We start from the raw sequence: 19,143 nt of genomic DNA, 5'->3' as shown, positions 1-19,143 counted from the left end.
GTCCGGGTATTTAAAACACACAAAAAATGTTTGTTACCGAATTCTGAAACAGTATAAGGATATTCTTGTTCCTTACTTTTACCTTGTGGAGTACTTTTACTTGCTTTCTAGTGCGCCCATCACTATCTTGAAATCTGGATTGCAACGCTGTAGGAAAACTTTTTTTCATTTGTCATTTCTTCCACTTTTGAGCAGTGATAATTTATTTGGTTTTATACATTAAATAATGAAGACGGCTCCTAACTTTTTAGGGATCTGCAGTGGCCCAGAGAGCAAAATCAGATATTTTCTAAAAACTTGAGGCCACTATTTCCTTAAATGCTAGAAAATATACAAATATTGACATTAAAAGAATGATACGGGTATATAATTCTGCAGAAATATAAATTCAAAGTATTTAAATTATTCAAGAACCTTTTTAAAATCTTCCATAATGACTTCTTTCAATACAAGCTGGATGCAATTTCAATCAATAAAGCAGCACAAGGCAGTACATTGAGCTACGATGATCCATAACCAATCGGCACCTGCAATTTGATTGATCTTCGAGATGTACCCTGCCCCTGTTCCCTGACTTTCCCTTTTCGTTGTACCGGGTGAAGTGAATATTCTGTGAATATTCTTCTGACAGTCAGTTTTTAGTCCTACATTATGTTGTCAATCAGATTTAATTGGTTCAAAAACCGTCGTAGTCCGTCTCATTCGCAGTCTACATCTCCACATGCGCACCCATACATGCCCAAAATTTTCACTACGTATGTACTATGTACCCTGCAGCGTATCCTGATGAAAAATGTTTTGTTGAAATCATAGACACTTCCCAAGGTAGGCCATAGTCCATGGCCATATATTTAAGTCAAAACAGATAAAACAGATAAACACAATTCCAATCATCAAGTCAACCAGCATCGACAATCTGCACATAAGTTCTAAACCTATTGTAAGACTACTTTGTATTCAAACTTTGTATTGCAGAAGGGTGGAAGCTGCATGGAATTATGCGACAATTTTAGCGTGCATCCACGCTCGAAAGAGCAGGGTTAATTGTAACAATGTCAATACCATAACAATAACGTAATTGTAGGTGTTGTGATTCGGTTGTTTCTTGTCTGTGCTGGCCATTGCGCGGGCGGTCCAGCGGCGGAACTCGGCTTCGCCGCCGTGGCGCGCTGGCAGTTGCTTCTTCTTCTTCTTCTGCATCCCATCGCCAACCCGCTCAGGGGGGCGGCGGCGCAGGCGGGTCGAGCGGCGGCTCGGTCCGCCCAACATCCTCGATGAAGGTGACGACCTTCGTCGCCGGGCCGCCGAGGACGTCGACCAGGCGAGGGTCGGCACCCGAGCGGCGGCGGCGGGCCGCCTCATAGGCCGGACAATCGGTCAGTAGGTGCGCCGCGCTGTCGGGCTCCCCGCACGCGGGGCATTCGTCGTCGGCTTCCGGGCCAATCTTGTGGAGCGTGTCACGGGTCAGCGGTGATGTGCCGGTCCTCAGCTGGGACAGCGTCACCGACCCCAGCGCGCCAGGGAGTCGTGGCCAGGCGTGGGGTCCGGGTGCGGGTGGGCAGCGGTTGCCCTCTGTCGCGACAGCTCCCGGACATGGCGCGTGACGGCGGCTCGCGCACTCGACAGGTCGATCGGTGCGCTGTCTTGGTCGCCCGCCGTGGCCTCGCCAGCCAGGCGGTCGGCGGTTTCGTTGCCGTCCAGCCCGGCATGGCCTGGCACCCACTGGAGCACCGTCTCGGTGCCGTTCTCGGCGAGGGTGCTCAGCACTCAGCAGCCTCCACACCTCGGCGGCCAGGGCCATGGTCTGGTTAGCTGGGCCGCGGCCGAGTAGTTGGAGCCCAGACCTTGAGTCGGTGAGGAGGCGGACCGACTTGGTCGATGCCAACTCCCCGTCCTCCAGGCCGGCCACAGCCGCGAACGCCTCGCGCATGGCGGTCAGTTCTGCTCTTAGGCTGGAGCAGACCGCCCCTGCAGGAGCGCGCACGGTCTCTTCTCTGTTGAGGTGGTGGAACTGGATCAGCGCCTGCGCCGCCCTGTTCCGTCCGCCGCGAGCCGAGCCGTCCGACCAGATAGTGACGTCCGGGTGCGGGAGCTCTGCAATGGCTCGCAGGGCAGCTTCCCTGCGGACTGCAGGCGGGTCCGACCGGCGGGTGGCCACGGGCAGGTCCACCCTGAAGGTGATGCCGCCGCGGTGGCCCAGCCATGGCGGGTCGCAGCTGTAGAACGCCGAACCTGTAACACAATAGAATTGCAATTGTAACAAAGACCTGCATGGTCAGCACACATCTGCAGTGACTGTCATCCCAAGTTGGTATGAATTGGCACAAAGTTGGGTCATGGTAGCAGACGTAGCACAAGCTGTTGTGATATGCCATACCGTAGGACTAGGTCGTAGGTTGTAAATTTTAGGTTTAAGGCTGTAGGTTGTAGGTCAGGTTAGGTAAGGTTTGGTTAGAAAGACCCATTCTCGTGCATCGGGCAGCTTGTGCTACATCTACCTGACCAATACCCAATTTGGATTCCCAAAATTGATGGCAAACAGGCTTTTTGTATAACAAGTGTGGTTAATTGTTCTAATCCCCGCTGCAATGTGAGGGTAACTGCTTTTCTACAATCACAAAATTTGAATTCATATAGGTAGGTGTTTACATGTTCAGAAAATGATACAAAATATGACACAATTAATTATAGCTGCAACTGGATAGTGGATACCAACCTCAACTGAAAGTTTCTGCAGCCTTATAACCTAACAAATGACTAAATTGCCAAAATAAATCCCTTAGTACAATAGCTTGACTCTAAAATAACAGAAATTTTGCATGCAGACCCTGAAATGGAGGGTTTATGAAAAGTAACAAAAATAAACATTCACTAATATCAATTTTTTTTTTTATGTTGTTATAAATTTCATATGTAGCATAAGCGCCAATACTGCCTTCATTTACAATGTTGCTACTGTTTTCCACTCACAAACGCTGCCCTCCGTGGACAGCAGCAGCAGCAGTGAAACGTCACCCGTGGTGTGACATCATCACCCATGACGTAATGGAAATCCAGTTGTTACCAAGGCCCATTTTGACCCGCGGGCGGTTCGAAACGGGAGCATTGAAGATACAGAGGAATTAACACACCACGCGGGTTTTCATTTGAATTCATTTATTTGGATTTCGGCGGATCTCCAGGTGATCGAGAATCGCCAATGGCCACCGATATGTACCCAGCTGGGTCTCTCAACCCCTTGGAGAGTGAAGGCAGTGAAAATAATTTTGTCACGAACCCATCAAGACCAATACATGCTACTCCAGAAGCAAATAAATCCGTGGAAGCGTCCTCAAATAAGGCTGGACGCGCTAAGCGCAAAAATAAACAATCCCAACCTTCCCTGGATGAGTTGGGCACGCCTTCGGCAGATGAAAGGAGCCATAATGCCTCTGGGCGCAAGAAAAGTTCTACCAAGAAAAGAGGCCAAGCTCTCTTTCCGTCTGCAACAAGAGAAACATATCCTGAGGATGCTGCTACCGCTAAGCGTGCTGCTTATGCTGACGATTTTGAGGGCGGGGCAGATCGAGATCTTCGGCCTTCACCAGCTCTGCCCTCGCCCGCTGATAGCGGCCTGCAGGTACCCCATAAAACACCGGCCAAACACGCTGGAGAGGTCCAGAAGACGGCTCCTATAGCTTCTGACAAGAAGTCCGGTCCCAAGCGGCGCCGCCTTTACTCGCAGCCAGTGGGCGTGATCGAGCCGGCCAGTTCTATGAGCGGCTCGCAGAGCGGCGATCATCCCCCAGCACTGCCCTTCCGCGGACGGACGGCACCGGACGCGTCCAGCCGCGCCAACGAGTCCGTCTACGACCACCTGATCGAGCACAGCGCCCGCAGAGCGACCTTCAGCGGGCGCGCCGGCATCGGCGCCGCCAAGGTGCCCTGCGGCCGTAAGTCGGCGCCCGCGCGGGCGCGGAGCATCGCCGGCGCGCCGTCCGTCTCCGACCCCGCGCCGGCGGCCAGCCGTCCCCCGCGGCGCCAGGCCGCTGCCGCCGCCGTCGGACGGCTGCGGGACGCCCCCAGTGAAGACGAGACCGGTCCGGGCGTGGCGGAGCACCAGTCGCCGGAGGAGAACCGCCAGTCACACGGCGGCGGCTCCCAGTCTGCGGAGCGCTTTCCTGAACGGGAGGGAGACAGCCCTGCCGACCCCTCGGCGTCGGGAGGCAGCCCCGTACCGTCTCCGGACGCTGCTGTGCCGGCCACAGAGGCCAGTCCGCCGGACGACGACTCGGAGCAGGAGCTGGAGCGCGGCGGCGGCGAGGTATTCTTCCTGCCGACGGTGGTGCGCTCAGACGACGAGAGCGACGACGAGCTCGCCGAGGAAAGCGCCGGACCGCCGGTGGGGCGGGCGGGCCCGACAGACGGCGCGTGCACCTCGGACAGCCCGGCGCCCGACTGTGCAGAGGTCAGCCGCGGTCAGAGGTTCGGCGCCGCGGGTCCGTCGGGAGCGCCCGGAGCCGCCCAGCGGAGGGCGCGGCGCCAGAGCCCGCCGGTGGAACCAGACGAAGGTAACTCCAGCGAGGGCAGGGGTGAAAAATTGTATCGTTTTGTCGTTGTCGACGACAACCGAGAAGACGATCTTATGGCGACCACGCGTGACGCGCAGCGCCTGAACTGATTAAGACCTCCCGCTTAGTGCGGTTAGAAGCGCGCAATCCATTCGTCTTTGCCCACCCAACCCAATCGCCTCTGCCCACGCAAATCATTCTCTGCCCCTCACCCAGCAAATCGACTCGCAGTTCCAGGCTCCGCTACCCCGCTACAAGGCGGCATCCCAGTGGAAAATTTCCTGGGAGCTACAGACATATCCCAACCCCCCGTAGCTATTTAGTATATACTGCGTCGTTCGACCATCGCACGGTAGGCGATCGGGCCGGTCTAGCCTCGCGAAACCTCAAAGACACTTTTTTCCGAAAATTGGAAAACAACGCATACTAGTCGACAGAAAATTCATCAAAGATTACGATTAGTGCATTTGCATGGCTCAGGAGACATTTTTTCGTTGACAAAAGTATCGTTAAAGGCAGCGTTCCGTAACACTTTATAAGGGGGATAATCACAGCCGATTTTTACGCTCTTTGAATATTTTGCGGAACGATGAAATTGCTAGGTGTTGAGCATCCATTTTGCCTGGAAAGTGAAATTTAGATGTTTAGACGATTCGGCCATAGAAAGCAAGTAGACAAAATCAGTTCAAAATGTCTTATAATTAGGTTAACTTTTTATATTTTTTTTCTACCACTGAACATTACGTTCACTGAATTAACCAAGCCCAGCAAAAAAAGTTTTACGAGGATGAACTGAAAATAATGCTGTATCGCATGCACTAAGACACTATCTATTAGGGGAGCCAGTGAAAATTTGCAGCCACTTGCAGCCCTGGCATCCAGACACTTTTTTCTTCTAAGGGTTGACCGTGGCTTGGTGCACTTGAGCACAAGTGGTAAATGCCCCAAAGGGTGTTTTTGCGATAGCTCAAAACACCCAGGCAATAGAGAGCTGCAACCTGGCATACCTGACCTTTGATGCACGCTGGATCTTGTGACACCAATCGCACTTTCAAGTCAGGTCAGATCACTGACCTATGACGTCATACATGAACCTCTGCACGATCCTCAGATGTCGCAACCTTGCAACGCTCTCAGTGCCAGAGTAACCTTCACAGGGAGTTGAGATTTGCAGGACGTATTGTCCTTCAGAGGTCTTACAACTTGTATATCTCAGATTTTTCCTAAATGTCACATAAAGTCAGGTTGGTCACGTGAACTCAACTATAAGTCAATGGGGAAATATGAAAACTGTTATTTTGGCGCCAGGAATGATATTCAATTGTCTCAAGTACATGGACTCGTTACTTCATGCACTCCTTGCAAGATCTGATGCTGCATTTTTGCATTGTTGACCTTGCATGACGTCATTTATGACGTCACTAGGGTCATACGAGTTTTTCGTCAATAACTCCCGATCAAATTGAGCTAGAGAGTCGACAAGGTCACCAATGGACTCCGGAAGACCTGCCGAATCGAATGATATGCGATATGACCTCCTTCGACCAACTTCGTGATTTGAAGACCTCTGACCTGACCTTGACTCGAGGTCAAGGTCAGGTGGACCTTACGGTGGCCTCACCTGAACAAAAGTATACCATTCGACGCGCCTGAGCAAGGCGAACACGACGATGTCAAAATCGTGGTTCTGCGGCCATTTTTTGCGAAGTTATTTGCCAAAAACCAAACCCGCTGCTTGGGTCACATTATGAAATGGGGCCTTCCCGGGCGAGATTTACGCTGTTTCATGATATGTATAAATTGGTAGGGCATAATCGTTTGAATAAAAAATTGGTTTGGAAGCAATTTTCTACGGAGGTACACACTATTTCAATGTCCTACCCAGCTCATACCGTCATAAATTTCGACCTACCCTCAAAAGTATTCATGCGTTATTCGAGCAGCAATTAGGCAAATTGCAAGCTCGCCACAGAGCACAAATCCTATAAGAGATAGTCCTTATTTAAAACATATGCTCATTGGATATTCAAGAAGGTTGCTCCTAAATATTGTGGTTCTAGCTTCAAAAACATGGATGTTATGAATGCCGATAGGTTTCGCGAGGCTACACCGGCCGGATCGCCCACTGTGCATCGTTCGGACGGCCGACTGGCGACCCTCATAAAGGCGACCAATGGCATACCAAGTGGTCGCCGTGGTTGTCCACTGGCAACACGTGTCTGGCAAATCTAGTACCTTCCAGCGGGCCCCTGCCCGCACCCTTCAGCGCCGCCCCCGGCCGGCGGTCAGTTAGCGTCCCCTCCAATCCGCCGGGGCTCCTTTTGTGACGTCAAACCCACCCCCGGCGGCCCCTGGGGGTATGTCCGCAGTGGGACCGCGCCAGTGCCGGTAATATTTTGATGCGGGGAGGGCACGCCATGTCATGTCCACGGGGATATGGTGTCTCGGGACATCCGAGGTCGAGGAATAAGGATCGTTGGACATTTGAGCCTGACGGCTGAGCGCCCTGCGCTATCAAGAAGGAAACGAATTGCTCCACAAACACACTTACACATTAGCGATATAACGTAACGTAATATCAAAGCAAAGGGATTTTTCCTGTGCAATTTGGCAAAAGCGCACAGGTTTTGCCCTCTAAGATAGGCACCAGGTTTTTCTAGTTAGGACTTTCCTGGTGGAACTCACAACACAACAACAGCACACATTACAACACTACCACATTTCAGCATCAAGATTCAGCAGCAAGAAATGTAAGTACTCAAAATCCCTCTCGGCACTGCCACTCTGGCACCCTTTCTGGCTTTCCCTTGCACTTGCTTCCACCGGACGTCACATGAGCCGGGCTAACGTAAACTTTGTTCTTAATATTGCCTTGGGCCGGAATAACATAGCCGGCATTAAAGTAAAGTAAAACGGAAGATCTGGCTAATTGCCAGCTAGTAACTTCCCCCTACCCCGACCAGGGCCTCGGCCTGTCGGGAGCAAAATTCAAAAAAAAAAAAAAAAAAGAATATATTCGCAGGCAGGGTCCGTGGCGTCTGCACGACTTAAGTGCATATACAACCGGTTGAGCACGTTTTGTTGAAAGGTGAGTGGAAGTCGACCAGTGGCACCGTTGAAGAGTCACGGAAAAGGCCAAAAGGGCTATCGAAACTTTTACGCGGCGCTGTAGCTCTATAATTGGTTCCCGAGTTGTGTGCCGGTATTTCGCAAAGGAAAATTGAAATGGGTAATATTTTTCCATTTATTGGCATCTGGTGACCTGACCTTTGCCTTGACCTAAACACGAATGACATTTTTCGTCCTTATTTTGGACGTTCTTTCGAATGCCGTTTACTGCCTGCCACTACTTGACCCAGGATCAGAGATAAAAGGGATAGAACTCTTAATTAAGTCGACAACCAAATAAGCCCGTTTTCCTTCGGACGACAACCACCGAAACACTTTTTTCAGCCCTGAGCGAGGGTTTCTGTGACGAGCCGGCGCCGCCGCGCGGGTCCGGCGGCCAGCGCCGCTCGGAGCCGGACCGTAAACGCTCCCGGAGCAGCTCCGGTCCCAGCTGGATGGGCAGCGAGAGGCGCGCCTCGGCCAGGCCCAAACACTACTCGCGCCCCCGGGCGCCGTCCCCCGACAGAAGTCTGCGGCGCTACTCGTACGTCTGGGGCACCAGGCCGCCGCCGAGACACGACCACACCACCGCTGGTACCAAGAGTCGCAGCCGCAGCCGCAGCGGCAGCCGCGACCGGGGCCGGGGCCGAGACAGCTCCGGGCCCCGGCTCAGCTACAGTCGGAGCGACAGGCCGGCCACGCGCGGCAGAGCGTCCTCGCAACGCACGGCGCGCCGGTTCTTCACCGTGGACCCGGAGACGGAGACCACGCCTGCCGAGAACCCCAGTCCGGACGGCACCAGTCCCAGCCCGGTGGTGACCAGCGCCAGTGACTCGGTGTCGCGACACGTGCTGGTAGTGGAGCCGGACCCGTGCTCGTACCGACACCGGCCCTGCGAGATCGGCCCCAACATCTCGTCCGAGTCGTCGTCGACGCGGCGGCAGCAGGCGCGCAGCCCGCCGTCGCCGCCGCGCGGCCGGGCGGGTCGACAGTCCGCCGCCTCCCGTCCGTGGAGCCGCCCCGCCGCGGGAGCCGACCGGAGTCGGCAGCGGACGCCGCCGGAGCCGGACCGGAGCCGCTCCCGTCGGCAGCTAGATGTGGAGCGCGCCGCCGCTCCGGAAGCGTATGGAGAATACGCGGACGATGGCGCGGACTGGGCGGAGCCGGAGCTAGAACCGGAGCCGGAGCCAATGGACACGACACCTCCGGCGGCCTCCCACAGAGGACACCCGGAGCAGGGCGTCTCTCCGCAGCCTTATCGCCCTGTGCAGAGCTCCGCCCTGCGGCCTGAGCACCCTGAGCAGAACGCCGCTCCGCAGTCCTACCATCCTGTGCAGAGCGCCGCCCGGCAGCCATACCACCGTGAGCAGAGCACTTCCCCGCAGTGCGGCCAGCCGCCGCGTCCTCAGCGGGAACGGTCCGATCTGCGACCGGTCCCGGTCAGATCCCAGGTCACACCGCCAGCACAGACCCCTGCACCTGTCACGGCCAACCCCGTGACGGTCCGGCCGGACCCTGCCACCCGCCCGCCCGTCCCCCAGCAGCCTCAGCCGGCGCCGCGGGCCGTTCCGTCCACACCACAGCACGGCGCGGGCACGGCTCCGCCCGGCCGTCAGAGCGCGCCCCACGAGCGGCGGCCCGCAGCGCTGCCGCCGGGGCGTCACAGCGCGCCCGGCGGCGCGGACGGCGCGCCCATCGGCTCGGAGCTGGCGCGTCTGGTGGCGCGCTGGCGGCAGCTGGCGCGGCTCGAGCGGCAGACGTTCGAGGCGCTGCACGCCGCCCAGCGCCGCCAACGGGAGGTGCTGAACACGCAGCAGCGGCTGCACGGCGCCCGCCTGCAGGAGGGCAGGCGCGCCCGGGCCGGCATCCTGGCCTCCTGCGACGTGCTGGAGCGGCTGATCGCCAGCGCCTGACGCGCCGCCGCGGAGAACTGAGTCGGGGCTGAGTTCGGCGAGCGGCTGAGTTCGATCTCGTCGGAATCGCTGTTACTGAGCGCGGCTGTGCGCCCTGGAAATCAATTGGGTGCGTTACTCTACACGGTCGTATGTATATGATGGACCTATGCAACTTACGTCGAACAATTGTTCGGTTGACGCTTTGTTTTGTTGATGAATTTATTTATGTTACAACATTTTCATTGATTTCTACGTATATTATCCACCGTTTGATTGATATTCTTTCAAATAAACTTCATTTTTGTCATGTGTCTTTTTGTTCCTCTTGCCTACGATGTGGAACACCGAACCCGTTTTCAAGCAAAGAAAAAAAGCGAACTCGTGGGAACGCAGCGATCAACAGACATCTTACATACAAACGGTATATATTTATCACAATGCGGCCGGCTGGCGGCCGACCACCGGCCGCCCGATGAAATTGATACCCTGAGCCGCTTTCGATCGAACCAGCGCACCGTTTGTTCGTGCGCTTCATGGCAGGCAGAGAGCCAGAGAGACGGGCTTGGCCCTCCAAGCTCTCGAAACGCTTCGTACAGCCACGGAAGAAAACTCGCAGCGAATGTCGGTGTCTGCCCGCAGACATGAATGAAACAACAGTCTTCCTCCTACAACACGTCATCTATGGGCACCTGGAGCGGGCAAACGCTGCAAAGTGACAGCCCGAACATAATACATTATCATCGCTCCTGAATCTCGAGTCTGGTGTGCGCGGCACTGCGCCCTCTTACCAGCGCGGTTTGAACGATTCTTGCGCGCGTGGAGATCCCACACGATTACGCCGCGCTGTACACCACATACAATAGCTCCTCGGGGCTGGTATACAACACCGTCCACTACCACACACAGTCACACACAAAGTAGTCACACAGTCACACAGGTCAGCAGCAGCGCCAGGTCGAACGGGGGTTTCACTGTACCCCAGAGTCACACAGGTCAGCTGCAGCAGCCAGCGCCTGGCCGAACGGGGTTCCACTGTACTCCAGAGGGCCCACCCCGGTCAGCGGGCCGGGTTATTGTTGTTGGGGTCGGTCGGCCTTCTCAGTGCGCGGCTGACCATCCTATTAGCTGCCGGCACCGCCAGCCGCATCGGACGCCGCTCCTCCACTACCACCGGCGGCACGGGCGGGGGCGGCGGCGGCGGCGGGGGCGGCTGCCGGCCCGCCAGTCACGCGTCCGAAGGCAGCAGGCCCAACGCCTGCAGACAGGCCGCCGCCGCGCTCGCCTTGGCCACCTTCTTGGTCGAGCTGTCCATGCTCGGCTGGTAGGTGACGGAGTTCACAGTCACCTGAAGGGCGCAGGGAGGGGTCAGTGGTAGCTCCACAGCCACCTAAAGGGCGCAGGGACGGGTCAGTGGTAAGCCCACGGTCACCTGAAGGGTAGAGAGCACGGGGTCAGTGGTAGCTCCACAGTCACCTGAGGAGCACAGGGACGGGATAAAGTGATAGACGAGGCGAAGTGAAGCCGGGGCATAGCCGGGGTCACCGATTGGCGTCGCCAGTTATCTTCGGGTAGTTAGTGAGCGCAGATGCTTCAAACGTAGCATGACAGGGCAAATGCTACGTGAATGAGTGGGCTTGACATTGACTGAATAGATGACTAGAAATATAAACACAAGAATTTACAATATTGGTGATCCATCCCGCTTTACCTGATTTCCCGATTTGCATTTGTAACACAGCTCGTCCGTTACACCACTCGTAAGTCATAAGGTGGCCCGTTGTCCACCTTATAAGAGGAAGTGTTTCTGTGTCCCTACCTTGTAGAGAAAGTGTTTGCTGGTTGCCTAGTACCTACCTTGTATAGGAAGTGTTTGCTGTGCAGTGTGTACCTACCTTGTAGAGGAAGTGTTTGTTGTGCGCCGGGCCGCGGTCCATGCAGAGCTGGAAGTCGGGCGGCCCCCAGCGCCGCTTCGTACACAGCTCCATCAGCGCAGAGATCGGGTGTTTGCCTGGCGCGGGAGCGGAAACACCGACCGTCATTCACAGTCAGCGGAAACGTCAGCCGAGCGACAGGCTGGAGATTTTCAGCGATGAAATTTTAGGTAGCATTTATAACAACAAGGAGCTAGTACACATGCAATCAAAATTTGAATCATAGCAACTGTTCGGTTTTATCCAGTCTTAACATTGTGAGGACTGTATAAAAATGTCATCGCCTAGCCCAACAACTCACACAGCGGATAACACATCAGAGAGTTCACCGTGCTCCACCGGTCGCTCCGACTGCGGGCCGGCCGACGGCCGCTCACCCGACAGGCATGTCTCTCCGCCACTCACCGGACAGATCCTTGACGGTGGTCATGGTGACGGGCGCCTGCCGCTTGGCGCCGGGCCGCTCATCCTCCGACACCAGGCCCTTCTTGTCCATCTTGACATCGAGCAGCAGCGGCGTCAGCGAGCCGTCCTGGTTCTTGCCCAGGCCCTGGCCCGGCCTCCAGCCCATCTTCTTGAGCAGCAGCTCTCCCACGCCGCCCTTCACCGGCGCAGACGTCTTCAGCTGGTTCTGCGGTGGGGGTGCCGGGGAGGGCGATCAGCGGCCGCGGACGGACGGCATGGGGAGCGGGGAGGGCACAGCAGACACACAGACACAGACATGTTCAGCAGGGTAGTGTACAGTCGAGCTACCGTACCGGCGGCGGCGGCGGAGGCAGAGTGGTCGCCGGATCTGCCGCGCCCCGGCCGGCCGGCGGCGGGCGCTCCCCCGGCGCGTCCGGCCGGCCCGGGCGCCACTTACCACCAGACGAGCGGCGGCGCGGCACGCCCGGTCCCGTCGGCGCGGCGCAATCCTGCTAGACGGCACTGTCGGCAGCGGCGGCGGTCAGTTCAGCTTGGTGCGCCGGCGGCCGGCCGACGCCCCCGGTCCGCCGGTCCACGGACCGGGGAGATCGGCCGGTCCGCCCCTGACTGACAGCAGCCGGGCAGGCCGGCAGGCGACCCGGCCCCGCGCGACACGGGCCGGGCCGGCTGCCGGCCCCGCCGCACTAACACGCAGCCAAGCTCAACTGACCACCGCCACGCAGCGAACACAATGACAGGTGGCAACGGGACTGAGACCCCTTCTGATGGACATGTGTGTAATCGCTCCCAAATGAAGAACAAATCGTATACCCATTGTAAAGAGATTTTACTGCTGACTAGATCCCAGAGCTGGTATAACTGTTCTGTACTGTCTGGGTGTATCTAGCCCGGGGACGGCTGCCTATGGGGCGGTGGCCGGCGCGGCGGGGAGGGCGCAGTCCACCTTTTTGGCCCAGGCCTGCTGGCCGGCGCTAAGCTCAGCTGCGCTCAGAACCCGCGCGCCCGTCGAGCCGTGGAACACGCCCGGACGCTGCTGGGACGCCGCCCAGTTCTGCATCTGAGAGCACAGGGCGGAAATGAGTCAGTGACATAAACATCAGCAAAGGCATGCAGATAGATGCTGCCTTAGAAATTTCGCGAACAAACTGGCGTACAAACTGGGGACCTAGCGACAAAACAATGCTAAGATCCAGAAGTTTTGATTTTTAGGATAATTTTGGTACATTTTCACTCGAATAGATCGAACTGGGGACCAAGGACGCGCATTTAGCGTCCACGGGCCGTCTAACCACAAAATGCCTGAGCGCCGCGGGGGACCACCTGCGCGGCCCGGTCAACCCTCGGCGGAGTTCCGACTCACGTCCTGGTGAGCGCTGTCCATGAGGTGCTGGGCCTGCCGACTGTGTGGGTTCTGTTGCAGCTCACGGATGGCCGTCAGCCGCCGACTGACTATCGTGTTCAGGTCCACCTCCGGCTGCCGGTACAAGCAGACGGGCGGAGAAGGTTACCAGAGGGTCGGCGGTACACGTCATGCGGATACGGTAAGAAGGGTATGACACACTGGCGGTACAGACAGACAAACAACTATAAAACAGACGGACAAAAGGGGACTGCCAGGGGTCAGCGGTACTCATTAACAGACAGGGGAGGGCAACGGGACAGCTTAACAGACTGAAATGCTCCACAGCCCAAAGTACATCGTCAACTGTCATTTCCGTTTCTACTGACCTCAGTCTTTCCACGCACGTCCCGCCCCCCCCCCCCCCCCCCATAGCCCAATAGTGCCCCGGTTCAGTTGGCTCCCGACCTGGTCCCAAACGCCGATCCCAGTAGCTGCCCCGCTCCCACTGTCCCCAGCGCCCCGTTCTCGTACCGGCGGCGGCGGCGTGGGGAACACGCTGTCCGCGGGAGCAGGGGCAGCGGCCGGTGTCGTCACCGGAGGGGGTACCGGCGCCGGCACCGGAGTCGGCGCCGCTGTGGCGGTCGCGGGCTCAGTGGCCGCCGGTGGAGCCTCAATGGCCTTCGGAGCGGCGGAGGATGACTTGGTCTTGTTCTCCGGCTCCACAGGCACCCACTCCAGCTCTGAAGAAAGAGAGGGAGAGAAAGGGAAGGATCAGCATTCGTGATCCGTGATCAGCGGCCCACCCTCATACTTCGTGGAACATTCATGAATCCCCACAGTGTATGCATGTGTTTTGCGTGTGCCTGGGCCCCAGCCGTCGTTCCGCCGACCTCACCTTTGGTCCTGTGCTGCTCGCCGCTGGAGACGGGGAAGCTGGAGCTCAGTTTGGCCACGGTCGCCTGCCGCTCGGCGTGCGTCTTCACCGGCAGCTGCGGCGCGTTCTGCGACACACAAAAACGCTCAATGAGACACGCCGAGTAGTGAGAAGAAACGGACATAAACAACGCTTCTCCGGAACTACCTTGGTCAGACGCAGTTTTAAAGCCGGGCTATTAACACCCACCATTGCAAGGTGTAATAAGTTGAAACCAGGAAGCAAGACGAAACAAGATGCAAAAATGAAAAGAGCACGACCCTGGCCCGCTAAACCAGTCCGATGAGCGGAAGTCGGTTGGTCCTGCCCGTACCCGGATGTTCATGACGATGTGCGACGGCCGCTCTTTGACGGCAAACGGGTGGTGGAAAGGCGCCTCGTCGTCCGAGGCTCGGCGCCCGCCCGGCCGGCCGCCGCCGTCACTCTCCTCATCCCGGAGACGGCGGCACATCTCTGAGGGTGGGAGGGATGGGCGTAAATACGGGACAGGGGGGGGGGGGTGTATCTCTGAGGGCTGTGATGACGAGCATAGACACGGGAACTAGGAGGCGGCGGCACATCTCAAAATAGGGAGACAGGGGTGGCGGCATATCACTGAGGATGAGCGAGAGACGGGCGTAAATAGGGAGACTGGCACAGCGGCACAATATCTCTGAGGGTGAGGGAAAAACGAGCGAAGATCCGGGACAGGGAGCGTGGCACATCTCTGAGGGTCGGGAGACGAGCATAAATACAGGACAGACATCTCTGAGGGTAGGCCGGAGAGACAGGCGTAAATGCGGGACAGGGACGGCGGCACGTCTCTGAGGGTGGGAGAGATGGCCGTAAGACAGTGACTCGGGAAGGGCACTCTGAACGACTGGCAAGGCACACGAAGAGTGGGTGCTTTGATCCATATCACTATTACAATTAATGGCGATCTCGTGGCCTTTCCCGGCCCCGGGAGTCAGCCCCTGTCCCAAGGGTGAAACTAACCCCTATCCCCACAACAACCCACCGCTAGTGCCCCGAGCTCATCCCGTGCCCCGCCGGCCCGTCCCGCAGCCGTGCCGCACTGACCGGTCAGCTGGTGGAGGTTTTTGGCGGTGGCGCGGCGCGGGTCGGGCAGCGCCGCCTCCAGGCCGGCCGGCAGCAGACCCTCCTCGCCGAGCCGCAGCGCGTTCCGGCGCGCCACCTCCAGCAGTCGGCGCTTGTCGATCCGCTCGCGCAGGTCGCCCCGGTCCCGGTCCCGCCGGTCTCCCCGGTCCCGGTCCCGGTGGTCGTGCTGGTCCCAGTCGCGGTCCCGGCGGCTCGACCGCTCCCGACTCCGGTGCCGCTCCCGGGAGGCCGAGCGAGAGCTGCGTCTGCGGGAACGCGAACACGAGCGGTTGAGGCGGAGCAGTATGAACAAAGACCCACACGTCCAGGTAATTCATATTTGCTACAATTGAATACTTCGTGCTCATTTCATTTTGATCAATTTCGGTGATAAACAAAGCATCAATGCGTCATTCGGGAGAACAAATAGCATATCGGAACAAGCAATCGACCAGAACAGAACCCAAACAATAATATTCTGTGCTACCTATGTAGCGCGTAATTCTCCCCAGCTGCCGTGTACCGGTCGGAGTTTTGTCGCCGCCCAGCTCCCCCACCCACCTGCGGCGCGATGATCGGTGCCTCTCGCGGTGGCTGTGCCGCCCGGAGTCCCTCGGCGAGCGGTCCCGCTCCCCGTCCCTCTCCGAGTCCCGGTCCCTGGTCCGAGAGGAGGAGCCGCTCCGGCGCCGGCTGGGGACGAAGCAAACACGGTGCGTACAGGGATGACCAGTGGTTACACATTGATGGACACAATACAGAGGAGCTACATGAATACATTTATGGCCAGGACGTGACTGGTAGATAAGGTACAGAGGATACACTCTGGGGACCTCGGCTACAATTGCCATCTGATGAGGTGGGATTTAGAGACACATGGGGTGCTAAAGACAACAAATCAAGGAAAAGACAACAATTCACTGAAGTTATTCTCGAACAGCCTAAATCAGCAGTGAGCTCAGCAAGCTAAAAAAGGAAGCGGTGGACAAGACTCTTGCCACGAAAAAGTCAGACACATGCATACCGTTTGTGGCGACTGGATGATCTGTCTCGTTCTTTCTTGTGTGCTTTCTTCGACTTCTTTTTACTATCTTGGTCAGTTTTGTCCTTTTTCTTACCAGATTCCTCATTTTCGTCGCTGGAAATCTCTCCATCGTCAGCATTGGAATGCTCCGTCTTGTCCGCCGCATCCTCCTCGGCGTCGGCCTTATCGGCTAGAAAACATAAATGTTGAGCAGGTAAGCAAACCTCCACAAACGTGTTCGGTGGGGTATGGGGACGTGGAGTGTAAGCACTTTATATTGTGTGCAGTGCCCAGAGTTCCTATACTGCAACCCAATCAGCACCAGTCACTGTTCCCCCAGTAACTCTACCAGCGCTCTCTCCATTTACCGGGACGTCCCGTCGAACAATGGTCGAAAACCGAGCCTCCAAATGGGGCCCGGTAGGTCACCACCGTCCAGTGTGCCCACTAGCCGTCCCGCAGTCCACCCCCGCTGCCCCGTAGTCTCCCCACCCCCACCCGCCCGCCGTCTCCTCTACAGTCTCTCCTACCACCATCCCGCAGTCTCCCACCGTCCGCCGCACCTGGCGTATCGGCCGGCCCGGCGGCGTCGGAGGACGAGTCGCTGATCTCGCCGTCCTCGTAGCGCGCCTGCCGCTCCGCCTCTCGGCGGCGAGCCTCCTCCTCTGCCTGTTCAAACACCGCAGAGTGCTTGAGCGAGCGGATCACGATGGTGGCACCGCGCCGCGCCTGCCGACCGGCCGGCTCCGCGGCCGCTGAAAGGGACAGTGAGTTATCAGAGACGCGCCTGGCAGCTGCCAGCTGGCCGGATCCGGGGCCGCTGATGGGATGGGGTAAGGGGGCACCATACGCCAGCCCCAGAACGGGGGATGGGCAGGCGGAATGAGCACGTCGCCATCGAGGTTGAGGGAATGTTAAACAATATTTGCACGCGTAAATATAGCACTTTCTCCAAAACATGCATCAACACTGTATTAGTCTTCGTTCAACCCAGAAAAGATCAGAATTTGAGCTTTCTGGCATCGGCCATTGTTATGACGTACCATGTGACGATTAACTGAATCTTTACGTTGCACCACAGCCGGCGTACGACGTTACCTTTCTGAGGTGGGGGCTGCTCCTCCGATCCGGTATCGGTCGCTGCCGGCGCACCCGCTGGTTCCGGAGGCAGCGGCAACGACTCCACCGGTGCAGCCGACTCCCGCGGAGCGGCGGCTGTCGGCGGCGACACCGTCTCGGGGGCAGGCGCCGGGTCCGCGGCGCCCTCCGAGGTCTCGCGGCGCTCGGTCGGTTCGGCGGCCGGAAGGGTGGTCCAGCCGCCGGTGCGGGCCGGCGGGGCGGCGGCCGGACTGCTCGGCGACTCCGCGGACCCGGCCGGTGGCGGACTCGGACTGGACACCGTCTTCCACCCGCCGCCGGAGTCCACGACCGGCTCCTCCACCGACCCGCACCGCTCCGCCTCCGACCTCCGCCGGCTGGAGCGGCTGCGGCGCCGGCGCTCCGTCAGAGTCCCGCCGCAGCTGCCGCTCCGACTCCGACTCCGACTCCGACTGCGGGCCGAGCGGTGCCGGCGCCGCTCCTTGCCGTCCGCACCGCCCGAGGACCGGTGTCGGCGTTTGGCGCGCGGAGAGCGGTCGGCACGTGGCGCCGAGCGGCCTGTCGACACGTCCTCGGCGACGGCAGGCTTACTGGGACTGACCAGTCTGGCCTTCGGCGAACGAGACCGCGACCTCTTTGTTTTGGACTTTTCACAATCCTCAGTGGAAAGACTGGAGTGCTTCCTCTTTTTTGGCTTTTGAGGAGCACCAGGACTTTCATCCTTGGTCTTCTTTTTATCTTTTTTCTTTTTCTTCTTCTTCTTTTCGTTGGAGTCATTATCAGCTATTTTTGAGTCATTGGACTTGTGCTTATGCTTCTTTTTCTTTTTCTTGTGTTTATGCTTATGTTTGTGCTTGCTCTTCTTTTTATCTTTCTTTTTCTTTTCTGTTGTTTTTGACTCATCCTGCTCAACATTATCTGTCTCTGCTAGCTTAAGCATAGGTGGCTCAGATGCATCAGATGCTTGTTCTGTATTGGATGAATCAGAATCACTGCCCGATTCTGATGAGCCATTTTTATCAGATTCATTTAATGGAGGGTCCTCATTAACAAACATATCAAACAGCTCAGATAGAATTTCAGTTGATGACTTATTTGGCTCATCCTTGTCTGCTACTGATTCAGATGTCATCGTAAAATGCTTTCTTCTTGCCAAATAACTTCAAGCACTGCTACCACTTTCTTCATATACCTGAAATACTGTAACAGCATGGAAGTATTTTATCACACATCAGGCATCAATCATACAAACCAAATGAAATCCCACGATAAACACATAATTAATTGCATGCATGTATTATTGTGCAGAGGTTTAACGTCTGCACCACGGTAGGTTATATCAATATAGAACTGTGAGAAAAGTTCTCTCCCTGTGAGAACTTGAACTGCCTGCAGTGCACCAGGCCTGCACAGTGCATTGGTAAATATCGGTAAATATTTAAACTACACGCTCACTACACCCAATCCCCAAATACCACGCCAAATACCATAGATGTATGGGGTACATGCGCATGCAATTTACACGGTGTTCTATATACTCTGATTTACACACCAACAGCACACCAACAGTTACTAAGAACGGGTATATACTGCCTTGCATAGGGCCTTGCTGCCTTGCTAAGAACCGAAAAAGAACTCAAACCTCAACTGTGTTGCGCCACCTTTATATTATGACGTATAAACTCAGTTGTTTTTGTAATCACAACAAAGGGAATGGTGCTTCATTCTTCCTTTTTTGTAAGAATTAAATTAAATTCAACA

General features: G+C 56.6%; 2 protein-coding genes across 8 annotated transcripts; one reads left to right on the top strand and one right to left on the bottom strand.

The window, feature by feature from the left end:
- Window positions 1–3,067: 3,067 nt before the first annotated feature.
- On the top strand, window positions 3,068–9,860 carry LOC122386503 (serine/arginine repetitive matrix protein 2-like). The gene is made up of 2 exons (XM_043375758.1): window positions 3,068–4,550; window positions 8,004–9,860. Exons 1-2 carry the CDS (start codon window positions 3,200–3,202, stop codon window positions 9,569–9,571), a joined length of 2,919 nt encoding a protein of 972 aa, XP_043231693.1. The 5' UTR covers window positions 3,068–3,199; the 3' UTR covers window positions 9,572–9,860.
- A 99-nt stretch (window positions 9,861–9,959) lies between these two features.
- LOC122386502 (protein Son-like) lies at window positions 9,960–19,142 on the bottom strand. Of its 7 annotated transcripts, XR_006257390.1 has the most exons (15): window positions 18,870–18,956; window positions 17,383–18,582; window positions 16,848–17,039; window positions 16,285–16,474; window positions 15,825–15,953; window positions 15,246–15,529; window positions 14,500–14,639; window positions 14,148–14,253; window positions 13,784–13,992; window positions 13,271–13,384; window positions 12,854–12,967; window positions 12,347–12,411; window positions 11,890–12,115; window positions 11,446–11,561; window positions 9,960–10,898 (listed from the first exon to the last, which is right to left on the bottom strand). XR_006257390.1 is itself a non-coding variant. In XM_043375755.1 (14 exons), the coding sequence occupies exons 2-14, from the start codon at window positions 18,512–18,514 to the stop codon at window positions 10,779–10,781; spliced, it is 3,072 nt and encodes a 1,023-aa protein (XP_043231690.1). In that variant the 5' UTR covers window positions 18,515–18,582; window positions 19,025–19,142; the 3' UTR covers window positions 9,960–10,778. The 7 variants fall into 7 exon arrangements, 6 of the variants coding, with proteins under 6 accessions (XP_043231690.1, XP_043231691.1, XP_043231688.1 ...); XM_043375755.1 differs by lacking the exons at window positions 12,347–12,411; window positions 18,870–18,956 and adding an exon at window positions 19,025–19,142; XM_043375756.1 differs by lacking the exon at window positions 12,347–12,411 and having other exon boundaries at window positions 18,956–18,978.
- Window position 19,143: the final 1 nt, after the last annotated feature.

Source organism: Amphibalanus amphitrite, unplaced genomic scaffold (genome assembly GCF_019059575.1).
Source record: "Amphibalanus amphitrite isolate SeventyFive unplaced genomic scaffold, NRLGWU_Aamphi_draft 000254F_arrow, whole genome shotgun sequence".
NCBI lineage: Eukaryota > Metazoa > Arthropoda > Thecostraca > Balanomorpha > Balanidae > Amphibalanus > Amphibalanus amphitrite.
The sequence above is the reverse complement of the archived record's forward strand: the minus strand, read 5'-3'. Positions and strand labels throughout refer to the sequence as shown.

Coding starts and splice junctions, on each gene's coding strand:
- LOC122386503 (XM_043375758.1), top strand. CDS start 3,200: ATGGCCACCGATATGTACCCAGCTGGGTCTCTCAACCCCTTGGAGAGT. Junction 4,551..8,003: donor GCCGGTGGAACCAGACGAAG/GTAACTCCAGCG, acceptor CACTTTTTTCAG/CCCTGAGCGAGGGTTTCTGT.
- LOC122386502 (XM_043375755.1), bottom strand. CDS start 18,514: ATGACATCTGAATCAGTAGCAGACAAGGATGAGCCAAATAAGTCATCA. Junction 17,040..17,382: donor GCAGCCCCCACCTCAGAAAG/GTAACGTCGTAC, acceptor TGTCCCTTTCAG/CGGCCGCGGAGCCGGCCGGT. Junction 12,968..13,270: donor TGGACAGCGCTCACCAGGAC/GTGAGTCGGAAC, acceptor CTGTGCTCTCAG/ATGCAGAACTGGGCGGCGTC.